This window comes from Hydra vulgaris, chromosome 04 (genome assembly GCF_038396675.1).
Source record: "Hydra vulgaris chromosome 04, alternate assembly HydraT2T_AEP".
Classification (NCBI taxonomy): Eukaryota; Metazoa; Cnidaria; class Hydrozoa; order Anthoathecata; family Hydridae; genus Hydra; species Hydra vulgaris.
In genome coordinates this window covers 32577795-32604182 of record NC_088923.1, presented here as the reverse complement: position 1 = coordinate 32604182, position 26388 = coordinate 32577795, and the positions used below count along the sequence as shown (strand labels likewise).

At 27.1% G+C, this 26388-nt stretch overlaps 1 protein-coding gene across 1 annotated transcript in view; it reads right to left on the bottom strand.

The window, feature by feature from the left end:
- LOC100198204 (dyslexia-associated protein KIAA0319-like protein) overlaps positions 1 to 26388 on the bottom strand; it is a 70137-nt gene that overhangs the window by 30967 nt on the left and 12782 nt on the right. Inside the window, exons 4-11 of the mRNA XM_065796101.1 lie at positions 24668 to 24930; positions 23871 to 23925; positions 23608 to 23664; positions 23429 to 23533; positions 13698 to 13795; positions 13462 to 13555; positions 4087 to 4179; positions 3851 to 3992 (exon numbers count right to left, since the gene is read on the bottom strand). Coding sequence (XP_065652173.1) covers positions 3851 to 3992; positions 4087 to 4179; positions 13462 to 13555; positions 13698 to 13795; positions 23429 to 23533; positions 23608 to 23664; positions 23871 to 23925; positions 24668 to 24930 — 907 coding nt within the window. The remainder of the gene's footprint in view (positions 1 to 3850; positions 3993 to 4086; positions 4180 to 13461; positions 13556 to 13697; positions 13796 to 23428; positions 23534 to 23607; positions 23665 to 23870; positions 23926 to 24667; positions 24931 to 26388) is intronic.

Here is a 26388-nt window from a genome sequence, read left to right as displayed (position 1 = left end):
TTCTCGAAATGGTATCACTTTTTGCTTTATAGGAAAGAAGGGGGCAGCTTTGAACAGGGGTAGCATTGAAAAAATGAATTTATGAAGGGTTTATGAATTTAAACTTAATATAATTAAATATTTTGTGACAATGATATGTACGCTCATAATTGTCACTTGTCTTTCCTGAAATTTTATACTAATTGGACAATCTATATAATTGGTTTGTTTTTGAGGATAAATTGTAAACATTTTGGTATAAAGTTGTAAGTATTTCCTAACTGTGTTTTTAGCAAGTAACAAGTTTTATGTTATTTATAAGATAGAATAAGTCATAATCTTTACAATTTTGCAGAAAATATCAAAAATTGAGCTTGTCTTGATTTTAAAAATTGTTTGTTAATAATGATGCTGTTGGGGCAATTTTGAACATATTGAATGGGGCACTTTTTATTTGTTTTTTAGATGCACTAATAAAATTTCATTATTACGGCTTATTTTTTATTTTATTTCAAGTTAAAAATGGTTTAAAACTGTAATTAAAAAGGAAGAAACAGAAATTAAAGAGAAAGGATACTGTTCTCCAAGTTGTAAATGGGTTTATGAAGCAGAACCAAGCTGCTTATACTTATAATATAAAACATAATACTTTATAATAAACATAATACTTTACATTACCAAATAAAGAAGCAGAAGAAGTGGCTAAGATTCTCACTGACACTCCAGAGAGAGAAGAAATTAAAAAAAAATTATTTTTTACGCAAGACAAAACTTGAAAAGTCTAAAAGAACTTCAAAACAAGAAACTAAATCAAGCTAACACGAAAAATACTTTAATCTATGTTGAAATGAATTAACTTGAATTATTTTGATTTTCATCACAGCATATTTGTAAAATATCAACTTTTATAAATTTTAATTTATATTTTATAAAATTAATTTATAAACGTTTTTATAAACATTTAAATTTTATTTTACTAAGTTATAAGTTAATATTTTTACTAGCTTTAATAGTTTTAAATAAATCTTGTTTGATTTATTCTTCAAAGTGATTATAACTTTAGACTGCATTAGAAAAAAGTGATCTAATTGTTACCAATAAAAGTTAAAATTCAAGAAGTTAAAAAATATAGTAATCATTTATATCTTAACCTTCTTATATCTTAACCCATCTTCAACTTCATATCTTCAACTTCATATCTTAAACTTCAGTTGTTTTCATTTGCTGGTAATGATTCAAAGCTGCCTCAGGTAGATTCAAAGCTACCCCATACTGGGGCAGCTTTGAACATTTTTATGCATGTTAAAAACTTGAGAATACTGACTTTATTTTTAGCTTGAAAATCATGCAAATACTGCAATTCCATTCCTTTATCATCGTATTGACTATTTAGAAGAAAAAAAAGTTTAAAAAATGAATAAAATATTAATTTATAAAAAAAAGTTTAAAAAATGTTCAAAGCTGCCCCCTTATCCCCTACTATTTATGGATCTTATACAGATAATTGTCCATCCAAGTCCAAATAAATTTGATTGGGTTCAAATCTGGAGATTAATCTGGCGAGGGCAATAAATCTACTTTGTTCTAGATCTACTATGAGCTGTGTGGACAGGCACCATATTTTTTTAAACTGTCACCATTAATTTCAATCAATCAGCATGTCTACTGATGAAACCATGCAGTTCTCTAGCATTTTTATATAGGTTATATAGCCTCTTTATATAGGTGTATAAGTTGATTTAGCCTGTAAGCATCTTTAGTCTTTACAGATGTTACACACACATACCTATAAAAATTAAAGCAAATAATAACTCTCCCATTACCACCCTACAACCTCAGTACAACAAAGCAATTAATATACTTTTCAGATTTAAATCTTTCAACAATCTTTTAATAAAATAACTTTCAATATTTATACTTCAAAAGCTACTTTTATCACTATCACATTCTTTTTTACCACATACCTCATTATATGAGAATTTTCTCATTATACTAGCTTATTCTTATGAGTTATTCTCTGATTATCAGCATGGATTTATTTTCAGCTGCATAAACACCAACATTTGTTACAAGTGAAATGTTTCTGACTCTATTTGAAGAAAGATATTTTTCAGAATTTTTGTTGTATGTGTTGGTAAGTCTACAATAACTTAAACTTGGATTGGCTCTTACTTGACAAAATATAAAGCAGTTTTCGTACTCTGTACCTTTTTTTTAGACTTCTGGATTCTGCATGATGTTGGATGCCACATGTTGTTTTAAATGTGAGGTATTATCTGAAAATTTTAATCTTCTCTGTTACTGATCATGGAAATATCTTGCATAGCTATTATTTGCCACTTTGTTGCTTAGCTTACTGCTAAATACTGCTCAACCCATTTCTGTGTAAAGTAGTGGCATAAGATCATGACTCCAGCAAAATAATCTTTATAGTTTGGCAACTGTTAACTAATAAAGTTTTTACTTTTCTGGCTATATGCTGGGGAAATTCATTGGTGCATTGTAGCAACATAATTTTTGTAACAACTACGCGTTCCTTTAATTAATTTATTACATCAACTTTTCAAAATCTTACAATATTATTTTGATAAGTTTATAAACTCTTTTGGTTTTCATTTTAGTTATTAATTCTAATTTATAATATTTTATGAGATTACACAGCACTAATTTGTGAATATCATTATTTAACATAATTAATTATGATTCAAACTGAATAATTATTCAAGAAAGTTTTGCTAAATTGTATTTTAAAGATTCAATACTGTTTAAATAATGGTTTAAACACTATATTAATTTAAGTGCATATATTTTGTAATTTTGTGTTTACTTTTTGCAGAACATCTACCTACAATGTATAAAAAATTATCAACTGAAAAACAATTGCAAATCATTGTCACGACAAATCAAGGAATAATTACAAAGATCACAGTTGGTTTGTCAATGATCAAAAGAACAGTAAAAAAAAAAGAATGGTATAGTTAGGTAATGGTATAGAACTGGTATAGTTACAGAACACAACAGCAAAAATAACAGTTTGCCAAGATCAATTTTTTGTTTTTAAGTTTTTCAATTTTTTAAGATTGTTTTTTAATGGCATTTGATTTGGCAAGCTTTATAGAAAACAATTACAAAATTCATAGTCAAGGCTTCCAAGAGGACATGCAACATTTGATGTTTTAATGCAATATGCATTTAATTTTGTGAAGGTGCTCAACACTTTATAATCACTTTTATTCTAATATGGTGCTGTTTTATTTTTATATTGTGCCAAAATTAAATTAAACTTAAATTATTTTCCCTTGAGATTTTGTGCTGCTACTGAGAATAAATAGTTATCATTTAAGTGTGAACTGGTTATTATAAACAACTTTATGCAACTTTTTATATGAAATTGTTAAAATATATATTAATAATTAAGACAGTTGGTTTGAGAAGAAAGAAGAATATATATTAATATATATTCTATATAATAAAAATTATAATATTAAAAAAAGAGAGACAAAAATAGCAAGAGAAAGAGAGATAGCAGATAAAGTTTTAGACAGATTTATTGAATTTACAATAAATAAAACCAAAATTAAAAATTTTTTTTTTTGAAATAATTCTGCAACTGTTGCAATAAAGTAATGACAAAATTATAAAACTAAAAAGTTTTAAATATTTAATAAACTTATAATAATTATAAAATATTTAAAAACTTTTTTCTTTGTTATAAAAGAATGTTTCACCTAAATGTTCATTCTTTTTTTTATAAAGATATATTTTAATAAGTATATTTACATATTCGTTGTTAAAAACATTTCACCATACTATTCCTTCTTTTTATTAATTGCCCAGTATAGTTACATTTTATACAATAATAACTACTAACCGAAAAACATAGGTGCCTGCCAGTAAATTTTTCAACTGCAGTATCTTGGTATCAGCAGTTGAGTCAAAAACATTGTTGTCATTGAGAGGACCCTTTCTTAATTCCCATTTGTATGAAACAATATTCACATCATCTGTACTCCCTGCATTTATCAATATTAAAAAGATGAAACAATTTGAAAAAAATGAAACAAAATCTGTTGAAATAATTGTAACAACAAAATTTTATAAACATACTTGAGCCGTCAAGAACTACAGTGTTTATTGGCAATGTTATTGATTGCTCTTTTGGAAAAATATCTGCTCTTGGAGGTCGATTAACTCGGGGAGCTAAAAAAAATTTAAATAACTTTAAGTTTACTTAAATAAATAACATTTTTTGTTTAGTAAAACAAAAAAAATTTTTATTAATTTTTAATGCTTAAAATGGAACATTTTTCAATCATTTTTATTTGTTTCCAAATTATAACTGTTTTTTATATTTATATTGTATATGCATACTGTTAATAGCGCACCCAATACCAGTATCATTTTCAATAAGGGCTCTTTAAAAATTAAAATAAGATTAAAATCATAACTAAATACTACAAATTTACAGTGATTCCATAAACCTTATTATTTTATATCAAAGCTTTTTTCTTCTTTGTAAAATAGGTCTGTATAAAACAAAACTCATAATTTTGAGATTATTATGATAAATATGATCATCTAATAATTAAGAGATGATCATAACTTTATGAAAATGTTGCCACTTAATAAAAATCCATGATTTAAGACTTGTTAGCTTTACAGTTTTCAATTATTCGTAGAAGTTTTGCAAATATACTCCACTTCCTTTTTCAAAAATGAAATCTGATTGCGTATAGTTTTAATAAAATTTTGAAGCACTTAATCTTCCCCTACATTTTTATTATTCAAAATTTCCTTGTTAAGCTTTTCTTTCAATGACAAGTTTGCAGTTCTGTTCTGTCAACAGAATTGTTATCAGATAAAATACTGATGGATGCTTAATACTGAAGAGGATGCTTGCTGATTGAGCTGCTCATTCAGTAAAAATATTTACAGTAGCTGATTTGCTAAGATGTTAAAAAGATAGGGCTAGATCCAAATTTAAATCTAAATTGTTGTATTGTTAGTGGCCCTTGTGCTAGAAAAAGTTGTCCATCACTCATTCAATTATTTATTCATTGCACCAACATAGCTTTCAATTTAACAGCTATATCCGCGTTTCCAAAGTTATTTATCATGAACAATAGTGTATTAGCTGACTAGTGTTGCATCATCTCAGCACAATATTTCCACAGCCAATTTCACTAGTGTGAGATATGCCACAACAGGTGAAATTGTGTTGAACTCCTTAATTATTGCAATTTTGGGCCCAAGCTCAATTAACAACTTGCGCTAAACGACGATGAATCCAACATCTTTTTAATTTTACAAAACATTTGAGTATTATGTAAAAGCTACTCCAGCAATTAATGACTGGAAATCATCAGTCAGTTCTAGCATCGTCCTTCTCATTCATCACAACTTAAAACTTGCCAGAAATGGCATATGTATATTATGCATGCATGTATGTATGTATGTATGTATGTATGTATGTATGTATGTATGTATCAGGCCTTGTTAAGAAGCGTTACGCAGCTCGCATTTTGCTTGCGAAAAGGCGATTTGCCTACGCGTTCAGCAGTTTTGCGTTACGCAAAAACTTATATCTTTTAGAATATTTTAAATTACCTTTTGATATCGTTTATGTGACGTTTATTCTGAAGAAATAAAGTTGTAAGCATTTAACCGCAATTGTAAACTAATAGATTTTTTGTTAAAGAAACAGTTTGTTTAATAATTTTTTTTATTGTTGATAAAAATTAGTTAAAAAAAATAAAGTGTTTTAAGTTTTATCTTAAGGAATTAAATGTATAAATTCTTTTTAAATGTAAAAATTATTTTTTGTCATAATAGTTTAAAAAATGCAAGATTTATTTTAATGTAAATATTTTATTAATAAGATATATTGTTTATTGTTAATTCAATAACGTAAAGTTTTAATGACGTTCGTTTAATTTATGAAAATAAATTATGATCACGAATATGTTATCAGTTAACTGATAAATAACAAAAAAAAACTCTTTAATGTTTAAAAACATTATTAAAAAGTGTTCACAAATTAAATAAGAAAAAATTTAGTAACAGTTGATAAAATAATCAAAAACCATAAGTAAAATCATAAGAAAATAAATAAACATTATTTTACGTTTCATTAAAAGAATATTTTTTTCAAAATAAAATTTAGTTCATATTTGAAAAAAATAATAAAAATGATTTATTAAATAAGAACTTAGATTTTATTTGTAACTTTTGTTCTAGTGAGAAAAAAACTAACAGTATGATTTTTAACGTGTTAATAAAATAACTTTAATTACAATGCGGTACTTGAAAAGACGCTAGTGACGCAATATAACTTCTAATGATGCAAAATATATTTGCTGAGTTGAGTTACTTAAAAATGCATTACGCGTTTTTGCTACGCAGCGAAATCTCGTAACAAGGCCTGTATGTATGTATGTATGTATGTATGTATGTATGTATGTATGTATGTATGTATGTATGTATGTATGTATGTATGTATACTTCATCATCATAAGTGCTCTTATCTTTATCATTGTTGTCGTTACTTTCACATTCTTGCCATTCCTTTCCAGTCATGTTCTGTATTACAGAAGCTCCATCAGAAGTCTTTACACATTGTTTTTATTGTGAATCAACATATTTTTATTGCAAATCAATATAATTTACTTTTTTCAATGACTGCACCTTTGTTAAAAACTAAGAAATGTTTATTCCAGATATTTACTGAATTAAATGCTCTTGATGTAATCATTAAGCTAAATTTTGAGGCATTCGCTTTATTACATGTCGCTTTTGGGCCAGCAAAACTAGCAGTGAAATTCCTTAGCAGAGAAGAGCAATGTTATTGACAGCAGATACTGTTTTTAAATTCATGCTTGCAAAACTATTTGCTATGAATACAGAAATCGCATCTTTATTGCATTCAAATTTCAATAAGCGTGTTGATGAAAAAATTAATGGAAATGTTGTGCAGTTCTTAAGGTGCCTAAAAGATCCTTCAGTTGTTCCATTGAAAAATACTTTAAATTTTGCTGGAAAACTTGTTGTTAGGCTTTTTGGATTTATTTCTAATGATGAGGAACCACTACTAGCTGAAGCACCATGTACAACATCAGAAGCTTCACCTGTTTTTCTTAAGGATGAGTTAAACGCACTTCTCAATTAAGATAACATCACACACTTGCTCAAATCTACTGATTAATTCAAATAGCTTAAACAAGAGTTTTTGTTGTACTGAAATATGGGCAAAAGAACAGAAAATCTTGAAAAATTAACAATGCGATTCTCTCTATAAAGCCCATATCAACAGATATAGAACGCACTTTTTCGAGCTGCACTAGTTTCTGCACAAAAATCAGATTACAATTATCTGATGAATCGTTATATCTTTAGTTTTCTGAAAAATTTTTTATAGTAAAAATAAGTCATAAGTTTTATTTTGAAATATCCCAGCAACATTCTATAGCGGAGTTTTAATGGACCTATATAGGCATTATGAGCGGACCGCTATAGTTTTGCTCATTGGTTACTTAATGGACCATTAGTGGCAGCTGCCAAAAAAGGCTAGCCGATGCCTAACTGCTATTAACATATTGGAAAGTTATCGGCTTGCTATTTATAGCGGCTGTCGTTAATGGTTCATGAAGTAACCAATAAGCAAAACTTCAATGAACCACTAAAAAAATGTCTATATAGGTCCACTGCAAATCCACTAAAACAATGTTAGCTGGATATAAACAAAATGTCAGAACACTTTGTTTAAATAACTTTTTTAATAAACTTACATAAGTTGTATTATTTAACAAGAAAAACTGAAAACCACGGTTTTTTTTTTAATTAAAACCAAAAACGTGGTTTTTTATAAATGCTGTTTTTTGGAAACCCTAGTAAATCAACATAAAGTATTTCAACACTTTTTGAACTTACTTTTGAGATGAGTGAACTTGGATATGACTGTCTTTCTGATAGCACTTATGTATTTGACTACCATTTTTCAAATTTTTCTCACCAATTTCAGAACTACAAACACGAAAGCTTCTAGCAATGTTCTCAGTTCAGCTGATATGACAATTATGCTAAAGAGCAGTCCATTAAAAGCAGTCAATTTAGAAAAAACTACTGACAACAACTTGTCATGTTCATTTTTGAGAAAATTGAAAATGAGAGGTTTGGGTTTATTTGCAGATGACAGCAAAGCTAATGAAAATGAATCTAATGATAATGCTGCATCTTGGGGTGATTTACTCTCTAACAAGCTGATTTTATGGTCCATTGTAGTGGTTAGTTGATTTTCTTTACCACACAGAAAATAAAATTACACAGAATTTTTATCAATTCTTTGAATACTTTTTTAGCCATGTTGTGTGCTTATAGATATAGATATTTATAAAGTAATGGAAATCTACCCATTAGACATAAAATACTGATTATTAGTTCTTACTTCAAAATGCTTCTTTTTTAATGTAACTATAACTACTTATAAAACTTAATGTAGCATACAAAAAAAAAATAGTTACAATTTAAGACTTTTTAAAGAGTTAAAAAATAAATCAGGAAGAAATAAATTTAGCCAGGAAGAGCTGTAATTATGAACTTTGCAATTATTAGTCTGGCATAAATTCATGTAAAATCATTAAAAGCTATGCTTTCATTAATTTAGTTATGAATAATATATTTTATTTTATAAACAAGCAATCAGGCTTGAACAGCGATGGTGTGCAACTGAACGCTATTGCTGACCACACAAAAAAATTTTTTTTTGACAACTTGATCATGACTGTTTAGATGTTTTGATAATTTAAACATTTCAGAAATGCACTGAAAAAAGAAACGCTAAACTAAATTAGTAAGAAAATTAAAAAAAAAAAACAAAAAAAAAACATAATAAAAAACAATTCCTCACAAAAAAGAAAATATACAGGGTGTCGAAAAAGTTCCTGTACAAAAGTATAATTTAAAAAAATTATCTGTATGGTGTTTTCTTTCAATATATAGTGTGTTTGTAGTATTCTTTTGTATTCCTTTGTATTCTTTTAGTATTTTTTAGTATTATTTTGTTTTAAACTAAAGTGTAATTTGTTTCTCAACTTGTACAGGAACTTTTGCCGTTTTTGCTGTTTATATTTTTGTACGGGTACTTATTCCGCATCCTATATAAGCACTAAAATAAAACTCAAAAAATTTAAACTCAAAGCAAAAGTTTTTAATTGCGTTTGAAATAAATTAATTTATAACTTTGAAACATTTTATTAAAGTTATGCAAAACGCTTTTACATTAAGTTAACATTTTACATTGTTGTTTAATAAATGAACAAATTTTATTTACATTTATTTTATCCGAAAAGTTACACACAAAAAAAAAAAAAAAAAAATTATTTAAAAAAATAACATTTTAAAACATAGAAGATTATAGTTCAACATCAAAATCATACTAATGACTACTTTATATTTCTTCTTATTTACAATTTTTGCACCCAATAAATAACAATGTATTAGAATATATTAACTAAACAGTTCCTATTGATTAAAGTTGTCTTTTTTTATAAAATCATCATAAAAAATGTTTTAATAATAATAAAAAAAAAGGTCTAATATTCTTTGATAATCTAAATAAAATGCACCTGCGATTTAAATAAAATATATACTGCTAACAAACAATTTACTTTAATCTTAATGTGAGCATTACAAGCAATTTGTAACTTTATTAATAAGTATTTCATGTAACAAATTTAAAAACTATTATAAAAAATTTGAATTTATTCATGCCTATCATAATTGAAAGTAAAAAAAAAAAAAATTTTAATAATTTTTTTTTAACGATTTCAAAAAAACCCAAAAATAATAACAAAATACTTCAAAACTTTTCCATTAATCAAAAAAATACATGCTTATATAAGTAAATAAAGTTATTTTATATTTTTGTATAATTTATATAAAATGATCCTACACTTGTTCTAAGCAACTAGTCACAAAAAGTTTTGAGCTTTCATATTTTAATATTTCATAATTTAAAGTAACTTAAAAAAAAATCTTTCAAACAATAATCAAAAAAAAAAAAAGATTTTAAGAAATACATTTATCATAAAAAATACATGCCTACATTTTTTATTATTAATCTTCTTTGTTAAATTACACAAAATGCGTTTATTTTAAACAATCATAATTAATTTTTTATTTTATTTAAAGCCTTCTGTAAAATTAAAACATTAAAAAAGATTAATGATTAAAAGTTATTCACAACTTAACAATTTTTTAAACTGCATTTAAATTGTTAAAACAGTCGTGGTCAAATTGTTCGGAAAAAAATTATAAGCGTGGTCAGTTACAGCATGGGATCCCACACCATTCTTGCCCAAGCCTAAGCAATGCCTTATCATTAAAAGCAAAATACTAAAATATCGGATTATTGAACCTAATACAGTAACTCCGGAAATTGAAAAAGGTATGGTATCACACAATTGGTACTACCAGTACTAATGCGTTCATTCTTGGTCAGCAAGGTGTGCAAATACACGCCATCATATGACCATACAAATAATATTAAAAAAAAAAATCCTGACAAAAAGGAAAATAAAAAAAACTTAACTAAAACTAAAATACAAATATAACTCCACTAAAACAAAACTTAAATAACTGAAATACAAAGATTATTTAAATCTAGATTTTAACTATGTTTTGAATCTTTTATCTTAACTAATATTTTTATAATAAAATGGGAAACCTTTTAAAATAAAGTAACAACTTCTATGTTTAACTTAAGTTATAGTTTATTTTTCCTAATCTAAAAATAGTTAGTTTCCATATAAATACATGGTAGATAATAATTGCGCATTAAAATAAAGGTTACCACTTTTTTAAAACCACTAAGTGTTTTGTTTAAACATTTATTCGTAGAAAGTAATACATATGAAAGGAAAAAAATTTAAATCTCAAAAATGTTACGTAAATAAAGTAAAAAAAAAAAAGAAAAAAGTTCTTCATATTAAAATAAAAAATAAAATAATTAAGTCATTTTTATATTTCAATAGAAAGATAAAGATTTTCTTTTGTCTGAAATGCGTTGCCTTTTAACAACTTTTAAAAACATTTGTCTTTTTTTTCAACTACACCTTTTTGAGTGATTAACTTGAATTATTATGAAGTTCATTAAAACACTATTTTTGTCAAAAAAAAGTTGTTGTTTGTAAAATTGAAATGATTTAAAAAAAAAAAATTATTCATTATAAAAATAGATGCTACCAATATTCGGTGATTATTCGGTATTCTGCTATTTTTTTTACTACTTACTATTCAGTCTATTGCAAACTATTAGACTGAATACTGGATACTAGATTGTAAACTATTAGACTGAATACTGAATACTAGATTGTAAACTATTAGACTGAATACTGGATACTAGATTGTAAACTATTAGACTGAATACTGGATACTAGATTGTAAACTATTAGACTGAATACTGGATACTAGATTGTAAACTATTAGACTGAATACTGGATACTAGATTGTAAACTATTAGACGGAATACTGAATACTAGATTGTAAACTATTAGACTGAATACTAGATTGTAAACTATTAGACTGAATACTGAATACTAGATTGTAACAAAACAAAACAAAACAAAAAAACGCATAAAAAAGGATTGCATATAACTATTTTTTTTATTTTTTATTATAAAAATATTTAGAATAATTGATACTTAAAACCTATAGAAGGTTATAATAAAAATCTTTTCATTATTTAATGAGAACAAATGACTGCGCTTTCTTTTATAAATTATACATATTTCAAATAATAGCCATTTGTTATGTACAGTGCCACCTGCAAATAATAAGAAAATTTTAGTGAGTTCTTAAGATATTGTTTTGCGTTTGCTGACCACCACTTCTAAAGGTCCAACTTGCTGTCCAATTTAAGCAAACAGTTTTATGTAAAAACCAATTCATTTAGAATTGGATATTTTTTTTACAAATCTTTATGTGTGCATATTTTCTGTAGAGATTGGTTTGATTGTTTCATTTACATTTCTTTTTCTTACGAAGTGGAGATGAATCATCACGGTGCTACTAGACACTGGTGATGGTTCATCAGTGTCAAGCAGCCTTTCACTGAGAAGGATAAACCTTTCACTGAGAAGGATAAACCTTTCACTGAGAAGGATAAACCTTTCACTGAGAAGGATAAACCTTTCACTGAGAAGGATAAACCTTTCACTGATAAGGATAAACCTTTCACTGATAAGGATAAACCTTTCACTGAGAAGGATAAACCTTTCACTGAGAAGGATAAACCTTTCACTGAAAAAGTTAGTGATGTGTGTCACACATCTCAATCTTTCTCAGAGTATTCAATTTTTGTTTTGTTTTGCTTGTTCTGTTTAAACTAAACCCAGGAAATTAATTTTGAAATGTGCATCAATAAAAAAAAGCAACCATATAATTGTCATTGCCATTGAAATTTAGAGTTCTTTGTGCTGTACCTATCTACAACATCTTCTGAAATAACCTCAGAAATGCAATGCATATAGTTGAGCTGGTTATTTTTTAAATCTTTTTAAGTAGTTTGAAGAGTATAATACTTTTATACATAACTATAGTTAGAATTTTTGATGTAACACTCAACAAATAATTCATACTGTGAAACGACCTAATCACAAATGAAACAAAAACGCCCACAGTGTAGTTGACATATGCACTTTAACAAAGCAGGTCGGAACCCACAAAATAACTAAGTGTCACTGAATATTTGGTGCTTTGGCCAAGTGCCTAGCCAAATATTATAGATTTTGGTAAAAATCACTTTTGTGGCATTGCTAATAAAAAAAATCCATACTTATAAAATTTATATAATATAACTAAATAAAAAATTATATACAACTTTCAATGATACTTTAAACAAAAATCATGATTAGTAATTTGTTACTTTATTTTTGTTTATTTGTGTTTCGCATATATAAAAACATTAGTAAAGATAAAACATTAGCAAAGATAAAACATTAGCCAAGATAAAAGTTTTGGTGTTATTTATTGATAACTCAAAATCCTTTTTATTGAGTGCATTTTTGAAATGCTAAAAGCTACACTAACATCATCAAAACAAAATACTATTTGTGTGGTAATATAATCATGTGCATTGTATGACCACACAATGGTGATATAATGGCTTGCAATTATAATGGTCATATAATGACACAATGGTCATATACTCTTAATATAGATTATTATAAAGTGCTCTAAAAATAGATTATTATAAATTAAGCATTTTTTTTGCTGCATACCCTCTGTTTTATTACTAACATTATTGTTGTAAACCCCTTCTGCACCAATGGAACACTTAAACTATCTAAGCCATATAATTTATTTTCATCATCATTTTCTTCTACTTTTTCTTTTTCTTCTTCTTTTTCTTTTTATTGTGAAGTTGAGATTATTATCAACTTATGTGTTTTTAATGTGCAATGTGCTTTTAATGTGTAAACAAAATACCTTCTTTGACTGTAATATTTATATATCCAACACCATGTCTTTTATCAGAGCTCTCAACTTCTAACTTGAATGTATACACACCAGGTACATTTAACTAAACAAAAATTGCCACTTATTCTTCTGTAGAATTGTATACAAAAATTACACATGAATAAATATTGTAACTATATTGAAACAACTAGACAATACTTGTCAATAAAATATTAAAATTTAAAAAAAAAAAATCATAAAATCACCTTTGATAATTTAACATTTTTTGAATTTTTTCCTTCAATGTAACCATGACTAAGCGGTGGCGAAGATACTTCTGACCATTTGTAAGAGTATTCTCCCTCTAAATGAGAAAATTTATTATTTGTTTACAAATTTCTACAAAATTTTCATTATTTGGTCGTTGGTTTATGATTGGTCATTGCTTTGTGATTGGTCGCTGCCTTTGGTCACTGCTTAATGCAAATTAAAAATGTTTGATTATTGTTTATACCTGTTGTCGGTTTGCTAGATATTAAAATGTTATAATACACATAATACACACCAAAAAATCTACTTGAGGTTTTCTATTTCATACATGCTCGTCTAATAAGATTTTTTTACAAGAAACAATTTGTATTTATTTAACATTTTGAATATAGTTTTTCATTAGGCACTTTACTTAAATCTAAAATATTCTAATTTTATCAAACACCATTTTATTATATTATTGAACACCATTTTATTAAATTTAGGCTTATAAAACATCAGCTGTATTTAAGTTTAACCTTAGGAAGACGTTTTGGATAATAATGGGCTGTGTGTGCTTATAGGAGTAGAATTAAAATTTGTGATACAATCATTTTCTGATGCAATCGTAAAAGCGTTTGAAAAGAAAGCATGAAACTGGCTGAAATAAGAGTCCTTATCATTCAGGAAAACAAGAACAAAAAAAAAAAGAACTAAAATATATGGAAGAGCCTCCTCAGTTCCCTGATTTAAACTTGATCAAGTAGTTGCAAGGCAAGTTAAATAGAAATGTGAGAAAAATGCAACCAACCAATCAAAAACACTTTTTGGGTACTTATACAAACATGCTGGAATCAAATATCAACTGAATCATTGCAAAAATTGATTGTAAGGATGCACAGAGTATGTGCTGCTGTTATAAGAGCAAAAGGAGGATACTTTGAACAACCAAAAATTAAAAAAAAAGATTTTTTATAATGTCATCTTATTTTGTTGAAAGATATTTTATTGTAAACAATGAGTAATTAAAAATTATTGAAAAAATTAAAAGGAAAATATATTGCATGATCTTCAATATATATATATATATATATATATATATATATATATATATATATATATATATATATATATATATATATATATATATATATATATATATATATATATATATATATATATATATATATATTCTATGATGCACAACTAATTGACAATGACGATGATGAGAAGGTATTATTTAATCAGTTAACAACTTGCAAAACTCAACAAAAAAAAAGTTTCTCAAAAGACTGCTGCATTGTTTGACTTAGAAAACTAAATGTTTGTGATTCTTAATCACATTAATTACACTCTTAAAAAAGTTCCGGTAAAATTTGCATGAACTGTTCAGGCTATTTTTTAGGCCTGAAACTTCAGGCAAAACAACTCAAAGTTCGATCGTTGCGCTCTCATGACTCATGTTTTGTTTCTCATGTTTTGTTTCATTGTATTGGAATAAAAATGGGTCAAGCAATAAAGCTTCAGTCTCTCATTGCAGCACAAAAGGTGAACTTAATATTATTATTTACTTTTTTTAAAGAATGTTAATGTGTTGTTACCTTTGCCCCAAAGTTTTTCATCTGTTGCTTGTTACATAAATCACTTGAGAAATGTTCATCTTTTATTTGAGCCTTGTCAACTTCAGTGTAATGTCGGTGGTTGTATACGATTGTTTACTACATATAATATGCTAAGAAAACATAAATAAAGATCATACGGGTTTTGTAGTTAATATTGATTGAACATTTAACATAAGTTGTGAAAATCCAGTAACACCTAATTCTGAAGGTAAAAGTAAAATTAAAATAGACAAAGGATGTGAGAAAAATATTAAAGATGTTGCCTCACCTATTGTTGATGAGTATGGCATATCACAAGCAGCATTAAAAGTTATTATGGCTTTAATGTCTTCGAGTTCTATTCCTTTAAGTACTTCAGAGTTTGTTAAGAACTGTTCACAAAACCTAATTGAAGACATACTTAGTTATTTACTAGGTAAAACAGTTTCAGTACTGGAAACATGTAGGTGTGAGAAGCATGTAATAGACAACTTAACAAAAGAGTTTAACAGATGGAAAACACCTTTTAGTGGAGTTGATTCACAACATCGAACATTATCATATTTGAAAAATAAAGGCCTTTATGTTGAACCAGGTTCAATGGGTGAACAATGAGATACAAAACGTGACAGAAAGACTAAAAAGCAAATACAAGTCAAAGTAAAAGATTTGTTTTATTACATACCTATTGAAAGCACAATAAAGCTTGTGTTGCTACAGCCAAAAGCCATGAGTATGTTAAAAGTGGAGCAAGTATCTAATTTTGAATTTGTTGAAGATTGGTTTTATGGTGAAAATGGTAAAAAGTTAATGGCATATGCTAAATTTAAACTTCCTAAAAGTTTCCCTTTGTTTATTCAAATATACCACAAATCCTCTTGGATCAAAAACAGGCATTCATAAACTTGGTGCTTTTTATTTTGTGATAAAGAACTTTCCTCACGCAGCAAACTCATCCTTAAACAATATTCATATGTTAGCATTAACTCATGCAATAAACATAAAGAAATATTCAGCAGAGTCAGTGATAAAATTGATTGTAAATGAATTGCAAAAACTTCATGACAAAGGATTTGATATTTTTATGGAAGGCAAAAAAACTAACTTTAGATGTTTGCTAACTCAAATTGTTGGGGACAAATTAGATCTGCACTCTATACTAGGATATATGGAAAATTTCAGTACTGTTTCATTTCCATGTGACATGTGTATGATATCGAAAGTTGACATCCAGCATGTTTTTAAAACAAGCTCTAAGAACTGATATTTTATACAACTCTCAAGTTCACCAGATGCAAAGTGGGGAAATTTCAAATAAGAATTGTGGAATTAAACGGTTTAGTTGTTTAACTGAATTGACTTATCATCATCCTGCTTCAAATGATTCTGCAGACATAATGCATGATATTTTTGAAGGAGTTATTCCATGTGAAGTTAAATTGTTTCTTTATCATGAGTTATATGATGTCAAATGTATGTCCATTACAGAACTGAATAGGTGCATCAAGTTTATGGATTATGGTATTGTCTGCAGCTCAAAACCTAGTACTATTAATGAGTCACGCATGAAAAGTACTGACTCTTTACTAGGTCAACGCTCTGCTCAGATGCTTACACTGTTTATGTATTTGCCACTTATTTTGTCTGATGTTATTGATAAAGTAGATACACTAAAGTGGAAACTTTACTAAATCTCAAAACAATTGTGTGATGTAATTTATCTTGAAATTTAAATTGTTTACAAATCACATATATTGAGGAACTAGTAATGGAACATCATTCATTGATGAAAGAATGTTATCCTGAGAAAAAACTTCTTTATAAGCATCACAAAATGATTCATTATGGAACTAATATAAAACGAAGTGGACCTCTTCTTCACATGATTGTTATAAGATATGAAGCCAAACATTTTTCAAAAAGATTAGCTCATATTGTTTGCAATTTTCAGAACATTTCTTTTTTCATTGCAAAGAGACATCAAATTGCTCATGCCTTAGCCTGAATGACTCATGGTCCCCAAAAAACCATTGCTGATGTAAAAAATGGTGAAGTGTTTTTAGTTTCAGAATTAGAGAGCAAAAATCTTATTATTCCCTTTATTAGTGAAGAAAGTGAAGTTTTAGCTGTTGATTGTGTTACCATATTGGGCCAGAAATATAGATTATGTGAAACAATTCTTTATGATTTTAATAGTAATGGTGAACCAAGTTTTGCTCACATTGACCAGATTTTTGTTCATAGTGAAGTTGTGTATTTTTTCACAACAAAGTGGGTGGTCCACAAATATTGCAACCTATCTTTATCTTACTGTTGTTCACTAGATAACCAAAAACTATGTATAAGAACACGTGACATAATAGATTACAAACCTCTTAATGCAGTGTGTTATTTGAAAATAAATTGCCAGTTCATGCACATTATTTTGAATCATCAACTATGTCAAGATTCTTTCTATACCTTTTTATACCTTCTTTTTTAGGATGTTCGTAAATTGCTTGATGAGCATCAGACAGGTAAACTTGTCATTGTTGAATATGACACAACTGGAATGTTACTTAGGTACAGATTTGAAATGGTTCATATTCTTGTTAACATTATGGTCAATAAAGTTGGAAACTTGTAAGTCATTACATGTGATTTTACAGTTTGTTCTGAATATCTTTTTATTTCTGAATATTTTATGCATAGTAAGTTTTTTCAAACACTTTTTTATAATTAGATTATATAAAAAAATGAACAGAATAAATAAATGTTAAGTTAGTGAATCATGCTAAGTAACCAGGTAGAAAATCTATCTGTTTAACTTAAATCTATAAATTTTTTTAGATATTTATTATAGTTATTATTATTATTTTATTATGTATTTACTTTAGGTATCCATCAAGAGCAACAATCTTGATATGTCAATCATTAACGCTTTTCCTAAACTGCACTCTGATAGACCTCTAGGATATGTATGTTATTTAACTTTGTTATCTAAATGTAATTAGTGTTTTTGCTGTTTAAACTGCATTACCCTTATTTAAATATTTAGGAAAATTACTAATACGCTTATAAGGAAGTTGAAGTGAATGGCAAATAAAAGAAAATAACACCTCATGGACATCGAGCAGCGGCTGAAAACAATTAGGAAGTTTGATGGTGTCCATGCCCAAGCTACTCGAAAACGAAAATCCATTTCCCCAACAACTTTTGATGTTGCAGGTAAGCCTAATAAAACTTTAAGTCATACTTATATATACAACAAATGATACTTAACTATTTTTTTTAGTTCCTTTTTCAAATGAAGAACAAAACATTATAAGTTTTTTTTTTTTTTTTCTAAACATCTTCGCTTCCAACAAGGCTGCAAGCAGCCACTAATTAAAGTTGGAAGTTACTAAAAGAGAAAAGACGAAGATTGTAGAGCAAGATAACGATTGACAGACGACTTAAAAGATTGCAAATTATATGAGTCAGGAAAGCAAGATGAAGGAAGCGAATTCCAAAGAGCTGATGTTCGAGGAAAAAAACTAGACGAATAAGCATTTTTGGAGCACTTATAAACAGTCACAGAAAAAAGATGACACTTAATTGAATGACGAGTAACACGAGAATGAATTATAGTAGATGGCACAAGAGACGCTAGCTCTTTAAAGCAGTGCCCATTATAGCATTTGTAGAAAAGAGAAAGAGAAGCAACATTACGACGATGTGATAACGGTTGGAGGTTGGCTGCAAGAGCAGGTCCAACTATGTTTACAACGCGTTTTTGTACCTTGTCTAAAAGAGAAAGGGCATCATTAGAGGATCCGCCCCAGATATGGCAACAATATTCCATACAAGGCCGGATTTGAGATTTATAGAGATAGAGAATAGAATCCGAAGTAAGAAAGTGACGAGCTCGATAAAGAGATGCAACCTTAGCAGATGCTAATTTTGCAACTGATTTGATATATGGTTTCCAAGAAAGATTGGAAGTAAGTAGATCACGAAGAAACTGGATTTTGTCATCAAAACCGCCTTTTCATGAGTTTATTTGGAAATTTCCCCCATTTAAAGATTTAGCATTTGATGAAAGTACCCTGTAGTACCAATTGAAGTGCGAAGTTTGTTTAAACTTGTCATGTTAACAGGCATGTGCTTTTTATATAGTTCCCGCATTTATTTGTATTGTTTGAATAGATTCCTGGAATTTATTAATTTATTTGTGTGTTTATTTGTAGATTTTTTCATAATGGATAGTATGGAAGGAAAAGGGTGTGCAGTTACAGCATTATTAGACGGGAAGAGAAAACCGTATCAGATTTTCAAAATGCTGCAGCATAAAGGAATATCAAAGGATTTTGTCTATCGTACTATTAAGCGATATAATGATAGTGGTTCTGTCAAAAAACGTTATGGTGGTGGCAGGCAACGCACTGCACGTACCCCCAAAATGCTTGCAGCGCTTAAAGCTCGAATTCGTCGCAATCCAAGACGGAATCAAAAAAAACTTGCCCTTCAAATGAATGTGAGTCGTATGACCATTAACAGAGCCTTGAAAGAAGACCTTAAGGTACAGGCATTAAAAATTAAAACATGTCACTATCTTACAGCCGCCAACATCAAAGGAAGACGTGAGAAATGTGCTCAACTTCTTGCTCGATATGGGCTCGCTGCTGTTAACAGAATTTTATTCACAGGCGAAAAATATTTCACCATAGAGGCCAAATTTAATCGACAAAATGATCGCGTCTACGCGAAAAGTTGTGCAGAATTGCCTCACCATGTTGGATATGTCACCAGACGCCACCATCCTGAACAAGTTATGGTTTGGGCGGGGGTTAGTGCAATGGGCAAAACCCCATTGCATTTTTGTGAGTTGGGAGTAAAAACAAAAGCAAAAAATTATCAGGAGGACATTTTAGAGCAGGTGGTAAAACCTTTAAATGACTCGTTGTTCAATGGGGAACAATGGTCATTCCAACAAGACAGTGCCCCTTCGCACAAAGCGAAGACAACACAGAGGTGGTTGACAGCCAGTGTGCCCGATTTTATCTCTACGGATGCCTGGCCGTCAGCATCACCAGATCTTAATCCATTGGATTATGCAATCTGGTCTAAACTGGAGGCAAAGGTGTGCTGCAAACCTCACACTTCCGTTGATGCCCTCAAGCGATCACTTCTCAGAGAATGGGATGCTTTATCCATGGATACCGTGCGTAAATCAATTGAGGAATGGCGTCCAAGACTAGAGGCGTGCATACGGGCAAAAGGGGGTTATTTCGAGGACTCTCTTTATTAATGTGTACTTTAGCATTTTAACTAAAACATAACATGCATATAATATGTATATATTACATTTGTTCTTGCATTAAAAACATGTTCTCTTAAATTTTTTTACTGAATTAAAATTTCGCACTTCAATTGGTACTACTAGGTAGTTTTGTTTTTTACATTTGTAATGTATATCCTAATGTCTTGGATTACTGCCATTGGAGTATTACTAGAGTAAAATTGATTATTTGTTTGAGAAACATTTAAGGACTCTTAATTATCATTATATTACTCTCAGAGAGAGTTTACAGCAACATTTTTTACAACATGTAGTTATGGGTATTAATGACAATTTGCCATTGTCAAGAGGTGGCAGTGATCTGTCATTGTTTGTTAATGAAAAATTAAGAAGTGGATAAACTTTTAAATGTTTTTGTTTTTAATTAATGGATACCACTAAATTTTTTATTTTGTAATTTATATTGAGTTTGTGATGTGTACATATATGTGGCTGAGTGTACCAATATGGCTAGTTTAGTCATATTGGTATACACAATATAATAAAAGTTACCTTGTATAACAGTTATCTAGTAATTGTTTGAAAATATTTATTTTATCTTACTCAAAAATTTACTTGTAGACTGAAAGCATTTTTATATAAACAAATTCTTATGTTTCAGCTTATTTTTTATGTCGTGATTTAATCATTATGTTTAAAAAATCAAAACTTAGCTTAAAAAAATGGAGTTTTTTTTATAAAAGTTTTAATAGCGTAACTTTTCATTTGTTATCCATAAATATATCTGACATGTAAATTCTAATTGTAATGATATTTTTAATTCTATTGAAATTACTATAAAAATGTTTATTTGAATATACTTAAGCATTTTAAAAAAAAAGATATTTTCGTTACTGCGAAGAACTTGGGAAAAACTTATATCTCAAAATTTATTTGAATATTCTTCCACCTCAAGATCATATACTAGAAATATTTTTTTCAAACAAAGAAGTCTATATAAATACTAAATCTCCGAAAATTTTCTTATTATAAGCAAAATTTTTCCGAAAATTTTCTCATAATTTTTTTTAAAAACTAGTTCGGATTCATATTTCCTACTGAACTATTTCAGGTTACCTATCGCAGTTATTCAGGTTTCAGTTCAGGTTCAGGTGAATTGCCGGAATGTTCGTCTGGCACTTTTTGAAGAAAACTAGTTCAGATAAAATACCTGAAGTTCGTATAATTTACCGGAACTTTTTCCTGAACTACAGTTCAGGTTACCTATTGTAGTTGTTCAGGTTTTTTTAACAAACAGTTCAGGTTCAGCGAAACGCCTGAAAGTTCGTATAATTTACCGGAACTTTTTTAAGAGTGTAGATTTTAAGTTCCCATTGTAGCAATAGTATCTTTAGATTTCCTTTTTTAAAGTAAACTACTTAAAGAAAATGACTAACTTGAATTAGAATCATTTTGCTTCATATCAGAAGACAAAGCATGACAAATGCTTTGTGTAGGAAGTTTAGACACAGAAAGTTTTTTAAATTCATTTTGAACTCATTTTTGAAACCATTTTGCTTCATATCAGAAGACATACACAGATGAATTTTTATAATATTTATAATGTTATAAGTATAAAAAACCACAAAAACTTTAAGAAAATCTGTCACCATAATGATAATTTTGATTGTGATGCAGAAAATTTTTTGTTACAAGCCATGGTAAGTCACCATGTGAAGGTATTGGTGGGATTGTAAAATGATTGACTGCAAATGTTATTTCTATAAAGACTCATAGACAATCAGATATTAAATTGTAGCAAAATAATCGACTTATGTATAAACAATATTAAAGTAATTATTAATAATGAAAACACATTTTCAGTTAAGTAACATAATTCCTGCAACTAGGACCTTTATCAACTTAACCCAGAATCTATAGATACATATTGCTTTAAATCAACGAGTGAAGATTTTAATGTAACAGACAATTTTATTACTGGAACTCATAAAACTAAATCTAATCAAAAAATTACCATGTATACATTAAAAATTCAATGCTTAATACATTAAAAGTCAATTATTTTATGTATATACGCTTTATTGATGTGGTATGATAAATAAAAATGACAATACCAAGCAAAATATTATAGCAAAGTTTATGCACCCGCACTAATATGGACCTTTTAATAAAATTTGTATTTTTTTTGTAAATATTTATTTTGGTATTAATAACTTTATAGAACTTAATTGATTTTTTAAATTAATTTGAGTCAAATAAAGTATCATGTAAAAAATATATTTAAATTTTTTAGATAGGTAACTGTAGTTTATATGTACATTAGCAGATGAAAAACATTTTGTTTTAAGAAAGATTATTTGATATAGAATCATGTGTGAAAATTCATTTTTAATATCATCAAGGTCACATGTGCTTCTTGAACATTTAAATCTATTCTAGATTTAAATGTTCAAGAAAAAATTGAATAAAAATATTTGATCATTTTATTGGATTCCTTAACTCAGAAAATAACCAGATACAGAGTAAAGCCAGGTTATGCAAAAAGAAAAAAATATTTTTTCAAAACTATCTAACTTGAGATTTCAGATAAACATCACAATTCTGAGAGGACAAGAGGGCTGCCAAAACCGGTTTTGCAACTATTCATATTTCAGGATCTACTTGTAGTTAGAAACCAAAATTTTCATGGAGTTTTTATTTTATTAAATTCACTCAATTGTATAAAAAAAACCCAGCAAAATCAAGTCATTTTCCTAAGTTTTTTAGATCATTTGACATCAAAAACAGAAGGAAAAAAATGGACCTTGAATTAAACCTAATAGTGCACTTGTATTAGTTTCTTCTTTAAAAAAAATATATATATATATTTAAAACTTAAAAGAATAACCTTGTTTTTCTTTAGGCCAAGTGCTTGAATACAAACTAGCTTCTTCTATAGGAAGTATAATTTCTGTATTGTCTCCAGCTGAAACTCGTATTTCTTCCAGTAACACTAGAATATTATTTTTTTAAATGTGGTAAATTTAAATTTTATTTTTTTACTAATCATTTTTAAGCATAACTTACCAGGTGGAGGAGGATTGGGTGTTACAGCAGCTACCTTTGTTGTTGTTAAAACAGTTTCTATAGCATCATAATGACTTATATCAAAATTATATTAAAATAGCTAAAACAATATTTTTAAAACTCATTTTTATTTAATAATTATATTTTATTTTAAAACTCATTTTTATTTAATAATTATATCATTTTTAATTTGAAGATTTTTTTTGGATAATATTTAATTTTATTATAAACTAATTAATTTAAATATAATGTTAAATTTTAACCTTGGAAATTAATTTGGTCTTTTTCTGTAACATTAACAACTGTTGGTAAATGATTCTAAAAAAAAGTTTTAAAAATAAAAACTTTTTGGTTTTGTTAACAAATGAATAAAAAGTACTTAACTAAAATTATTTTAATCTAAAAGTGTCTAGATATTAAAAAAATTATTATTATATTATTAAGATAATAATATAACATTAAAAATTATTAAGATAATAAAAATTTTTTATCTTATGTCTAGGTATATAAAGTGTCTAGATATTTATATGTAGTAACTTAAATGTAGTAATATGTCTAGATATTTATATATAGTAACTTATATGTAGTAAGTAAAATGTAGTATATTTATATGTAGTAAGTAAAATAGAATTATATGTAGTAATATGTCTAGATATAATATAAATAAAATAGAATTATATGTACTAATATGTCTATATATATATATATATATATATATATATATATATATATATATATATATATATATATATATATATATATATATATACATATATATATACATATATATATATATATATATATATATATATATATATATATATGTAGCAAGTAAAATGTAGTATATTTACATGTAGTAATTTATATGTAGTAAGTAAAACAATTATTAGTATAATATTAAGATATTAATATAACATTAAAAATATTATTAAGATAATAAAAAATTTATATGTAGTAACTTTTATAAAAAAAACATCAACTTTGGGCTTGGGTTGCCACAAAAAATAGCAACAAAACTTATTTTAGGTAAAAAAATAATCTATTAAGACTATAAAATTACTTTTAAAGGTGTGTCCACAGTTAAAATAGGAGCACTAGTACTCAGTGCAGAAAAATTTTGTTCCAAAGCATGAGGAATAGACTCTTGAAATAATGAAGATACTGCTACAATAGGTCCAAGTGAAAAATTTGTATAATTAGGTTGCATCTCAAAAATCAAACCTGTTTTATTTTCTATTTCGAAATTTTGGGATAAGTTTTGACCTAAATCCTCTTTGGAATACAACATTTTATTTTGAGTAACCAATGATGATTCATATGGCTCTATTGTAAAAAAATAAAAATATTAGATATAGTAAAAAAGAATAATATCAAATATTAAAAGAAAATAACAAATATAAATATTAATCATAGAAAAAAAGGAAAAAACCAAAGAATCAAAAACTAAACTTAATTTAATTAAGAATACTTTATAAATACTGTTAACACAGTGATTTAATGATATAAATTACAATTAATATTATTAGAAATAATTTTTATACATAAAATTTCTTAAAAAGTATTTAAAGTGAGATTTAAAGAGAGGACAATCACTTAATATTATTAGAAATAATTTTTATACATAAAATTTCTTAAAAAGTATTTAAAGTGAGATTTAAAGAGAGGACAATCAAAATATGATAATTTTTATATATAAAAGAATAATTTATATATAGCTTCCAGTTGTAAGATTCTTACACTGACTTTTTTTTTTTTTTAAATATCTAACAACAATGACAGCAGAGCCAGATTAATATAAGAAATAAAAAAATATTAAAAAAGTTATAAACTTGATAAGAAAAAACAAAAATGTCTTGCTGTTACAATTAGCATATCTTCGCTTTTCAAAAAAAATGATATAATATAATTACTTTATGTTAAAAATTATTTTAACAAAATATGAAAATCAATTAAATAAATTAATAATTTTGGTCTTTCCTAAATATAATTTATTTTTTTAAGAATATATAACATAATTTCATTTAAAAATTACAAATGATGCTTAGCACACATACACTATTTAGACTTTGTTTACAAAATCAGTAAAAATTCTAATTTAAAATTCCATAAGAATGACACAAATAAAAAATACCTTTCTTACAACTTAAATCAGTTACTTTGAGTAATTTTTGCTGTAAAAGTTATTATTTGATGTATGCATAAATTATGTCTGTCCTGTATCATCTCGGAAACTGTTCATGTTATCCTTATATATAATGGTGTCTGGGTAAATCTTAAGAAAGTCCAAATTAATGTTTGAATAAATAGGTTTAATGCTTCAATAAATCAATTTCACTAAAAAGAAATGTGCAGATGAGAATAAGATGTGAAATGCAAAGAACTGCAAAGTATGTAAAAGTTACAAAATACATTAAAGTATAAGTCAGAATTATGTTGAAGAAAATTGTGAATTATAGAACATATTATAATATATTTATAATATAAATAAATTATATTATTTTTTTTTATTTTTTTTCAACATCTTCACTTCCAACAAGGATGCAAGCAACCACTATTAGAGTTTGAAGTTACTAAAAGAGAAAAGATGAAACTTATTGAGCAAAATAACAACTAACAGATGACTTGAAAGATTGCAAACTATAGGAATCAGGAAAACAAGATTTTTAAAATTAGAGATTTATAGAGATAAAGAATAGAATCCAGAGTAAGAAAGTGGCAAGCATGATAAAGAGATGCAACCTTAGCAGATGCTAATTTTGCAATAGATTTGATATATATATA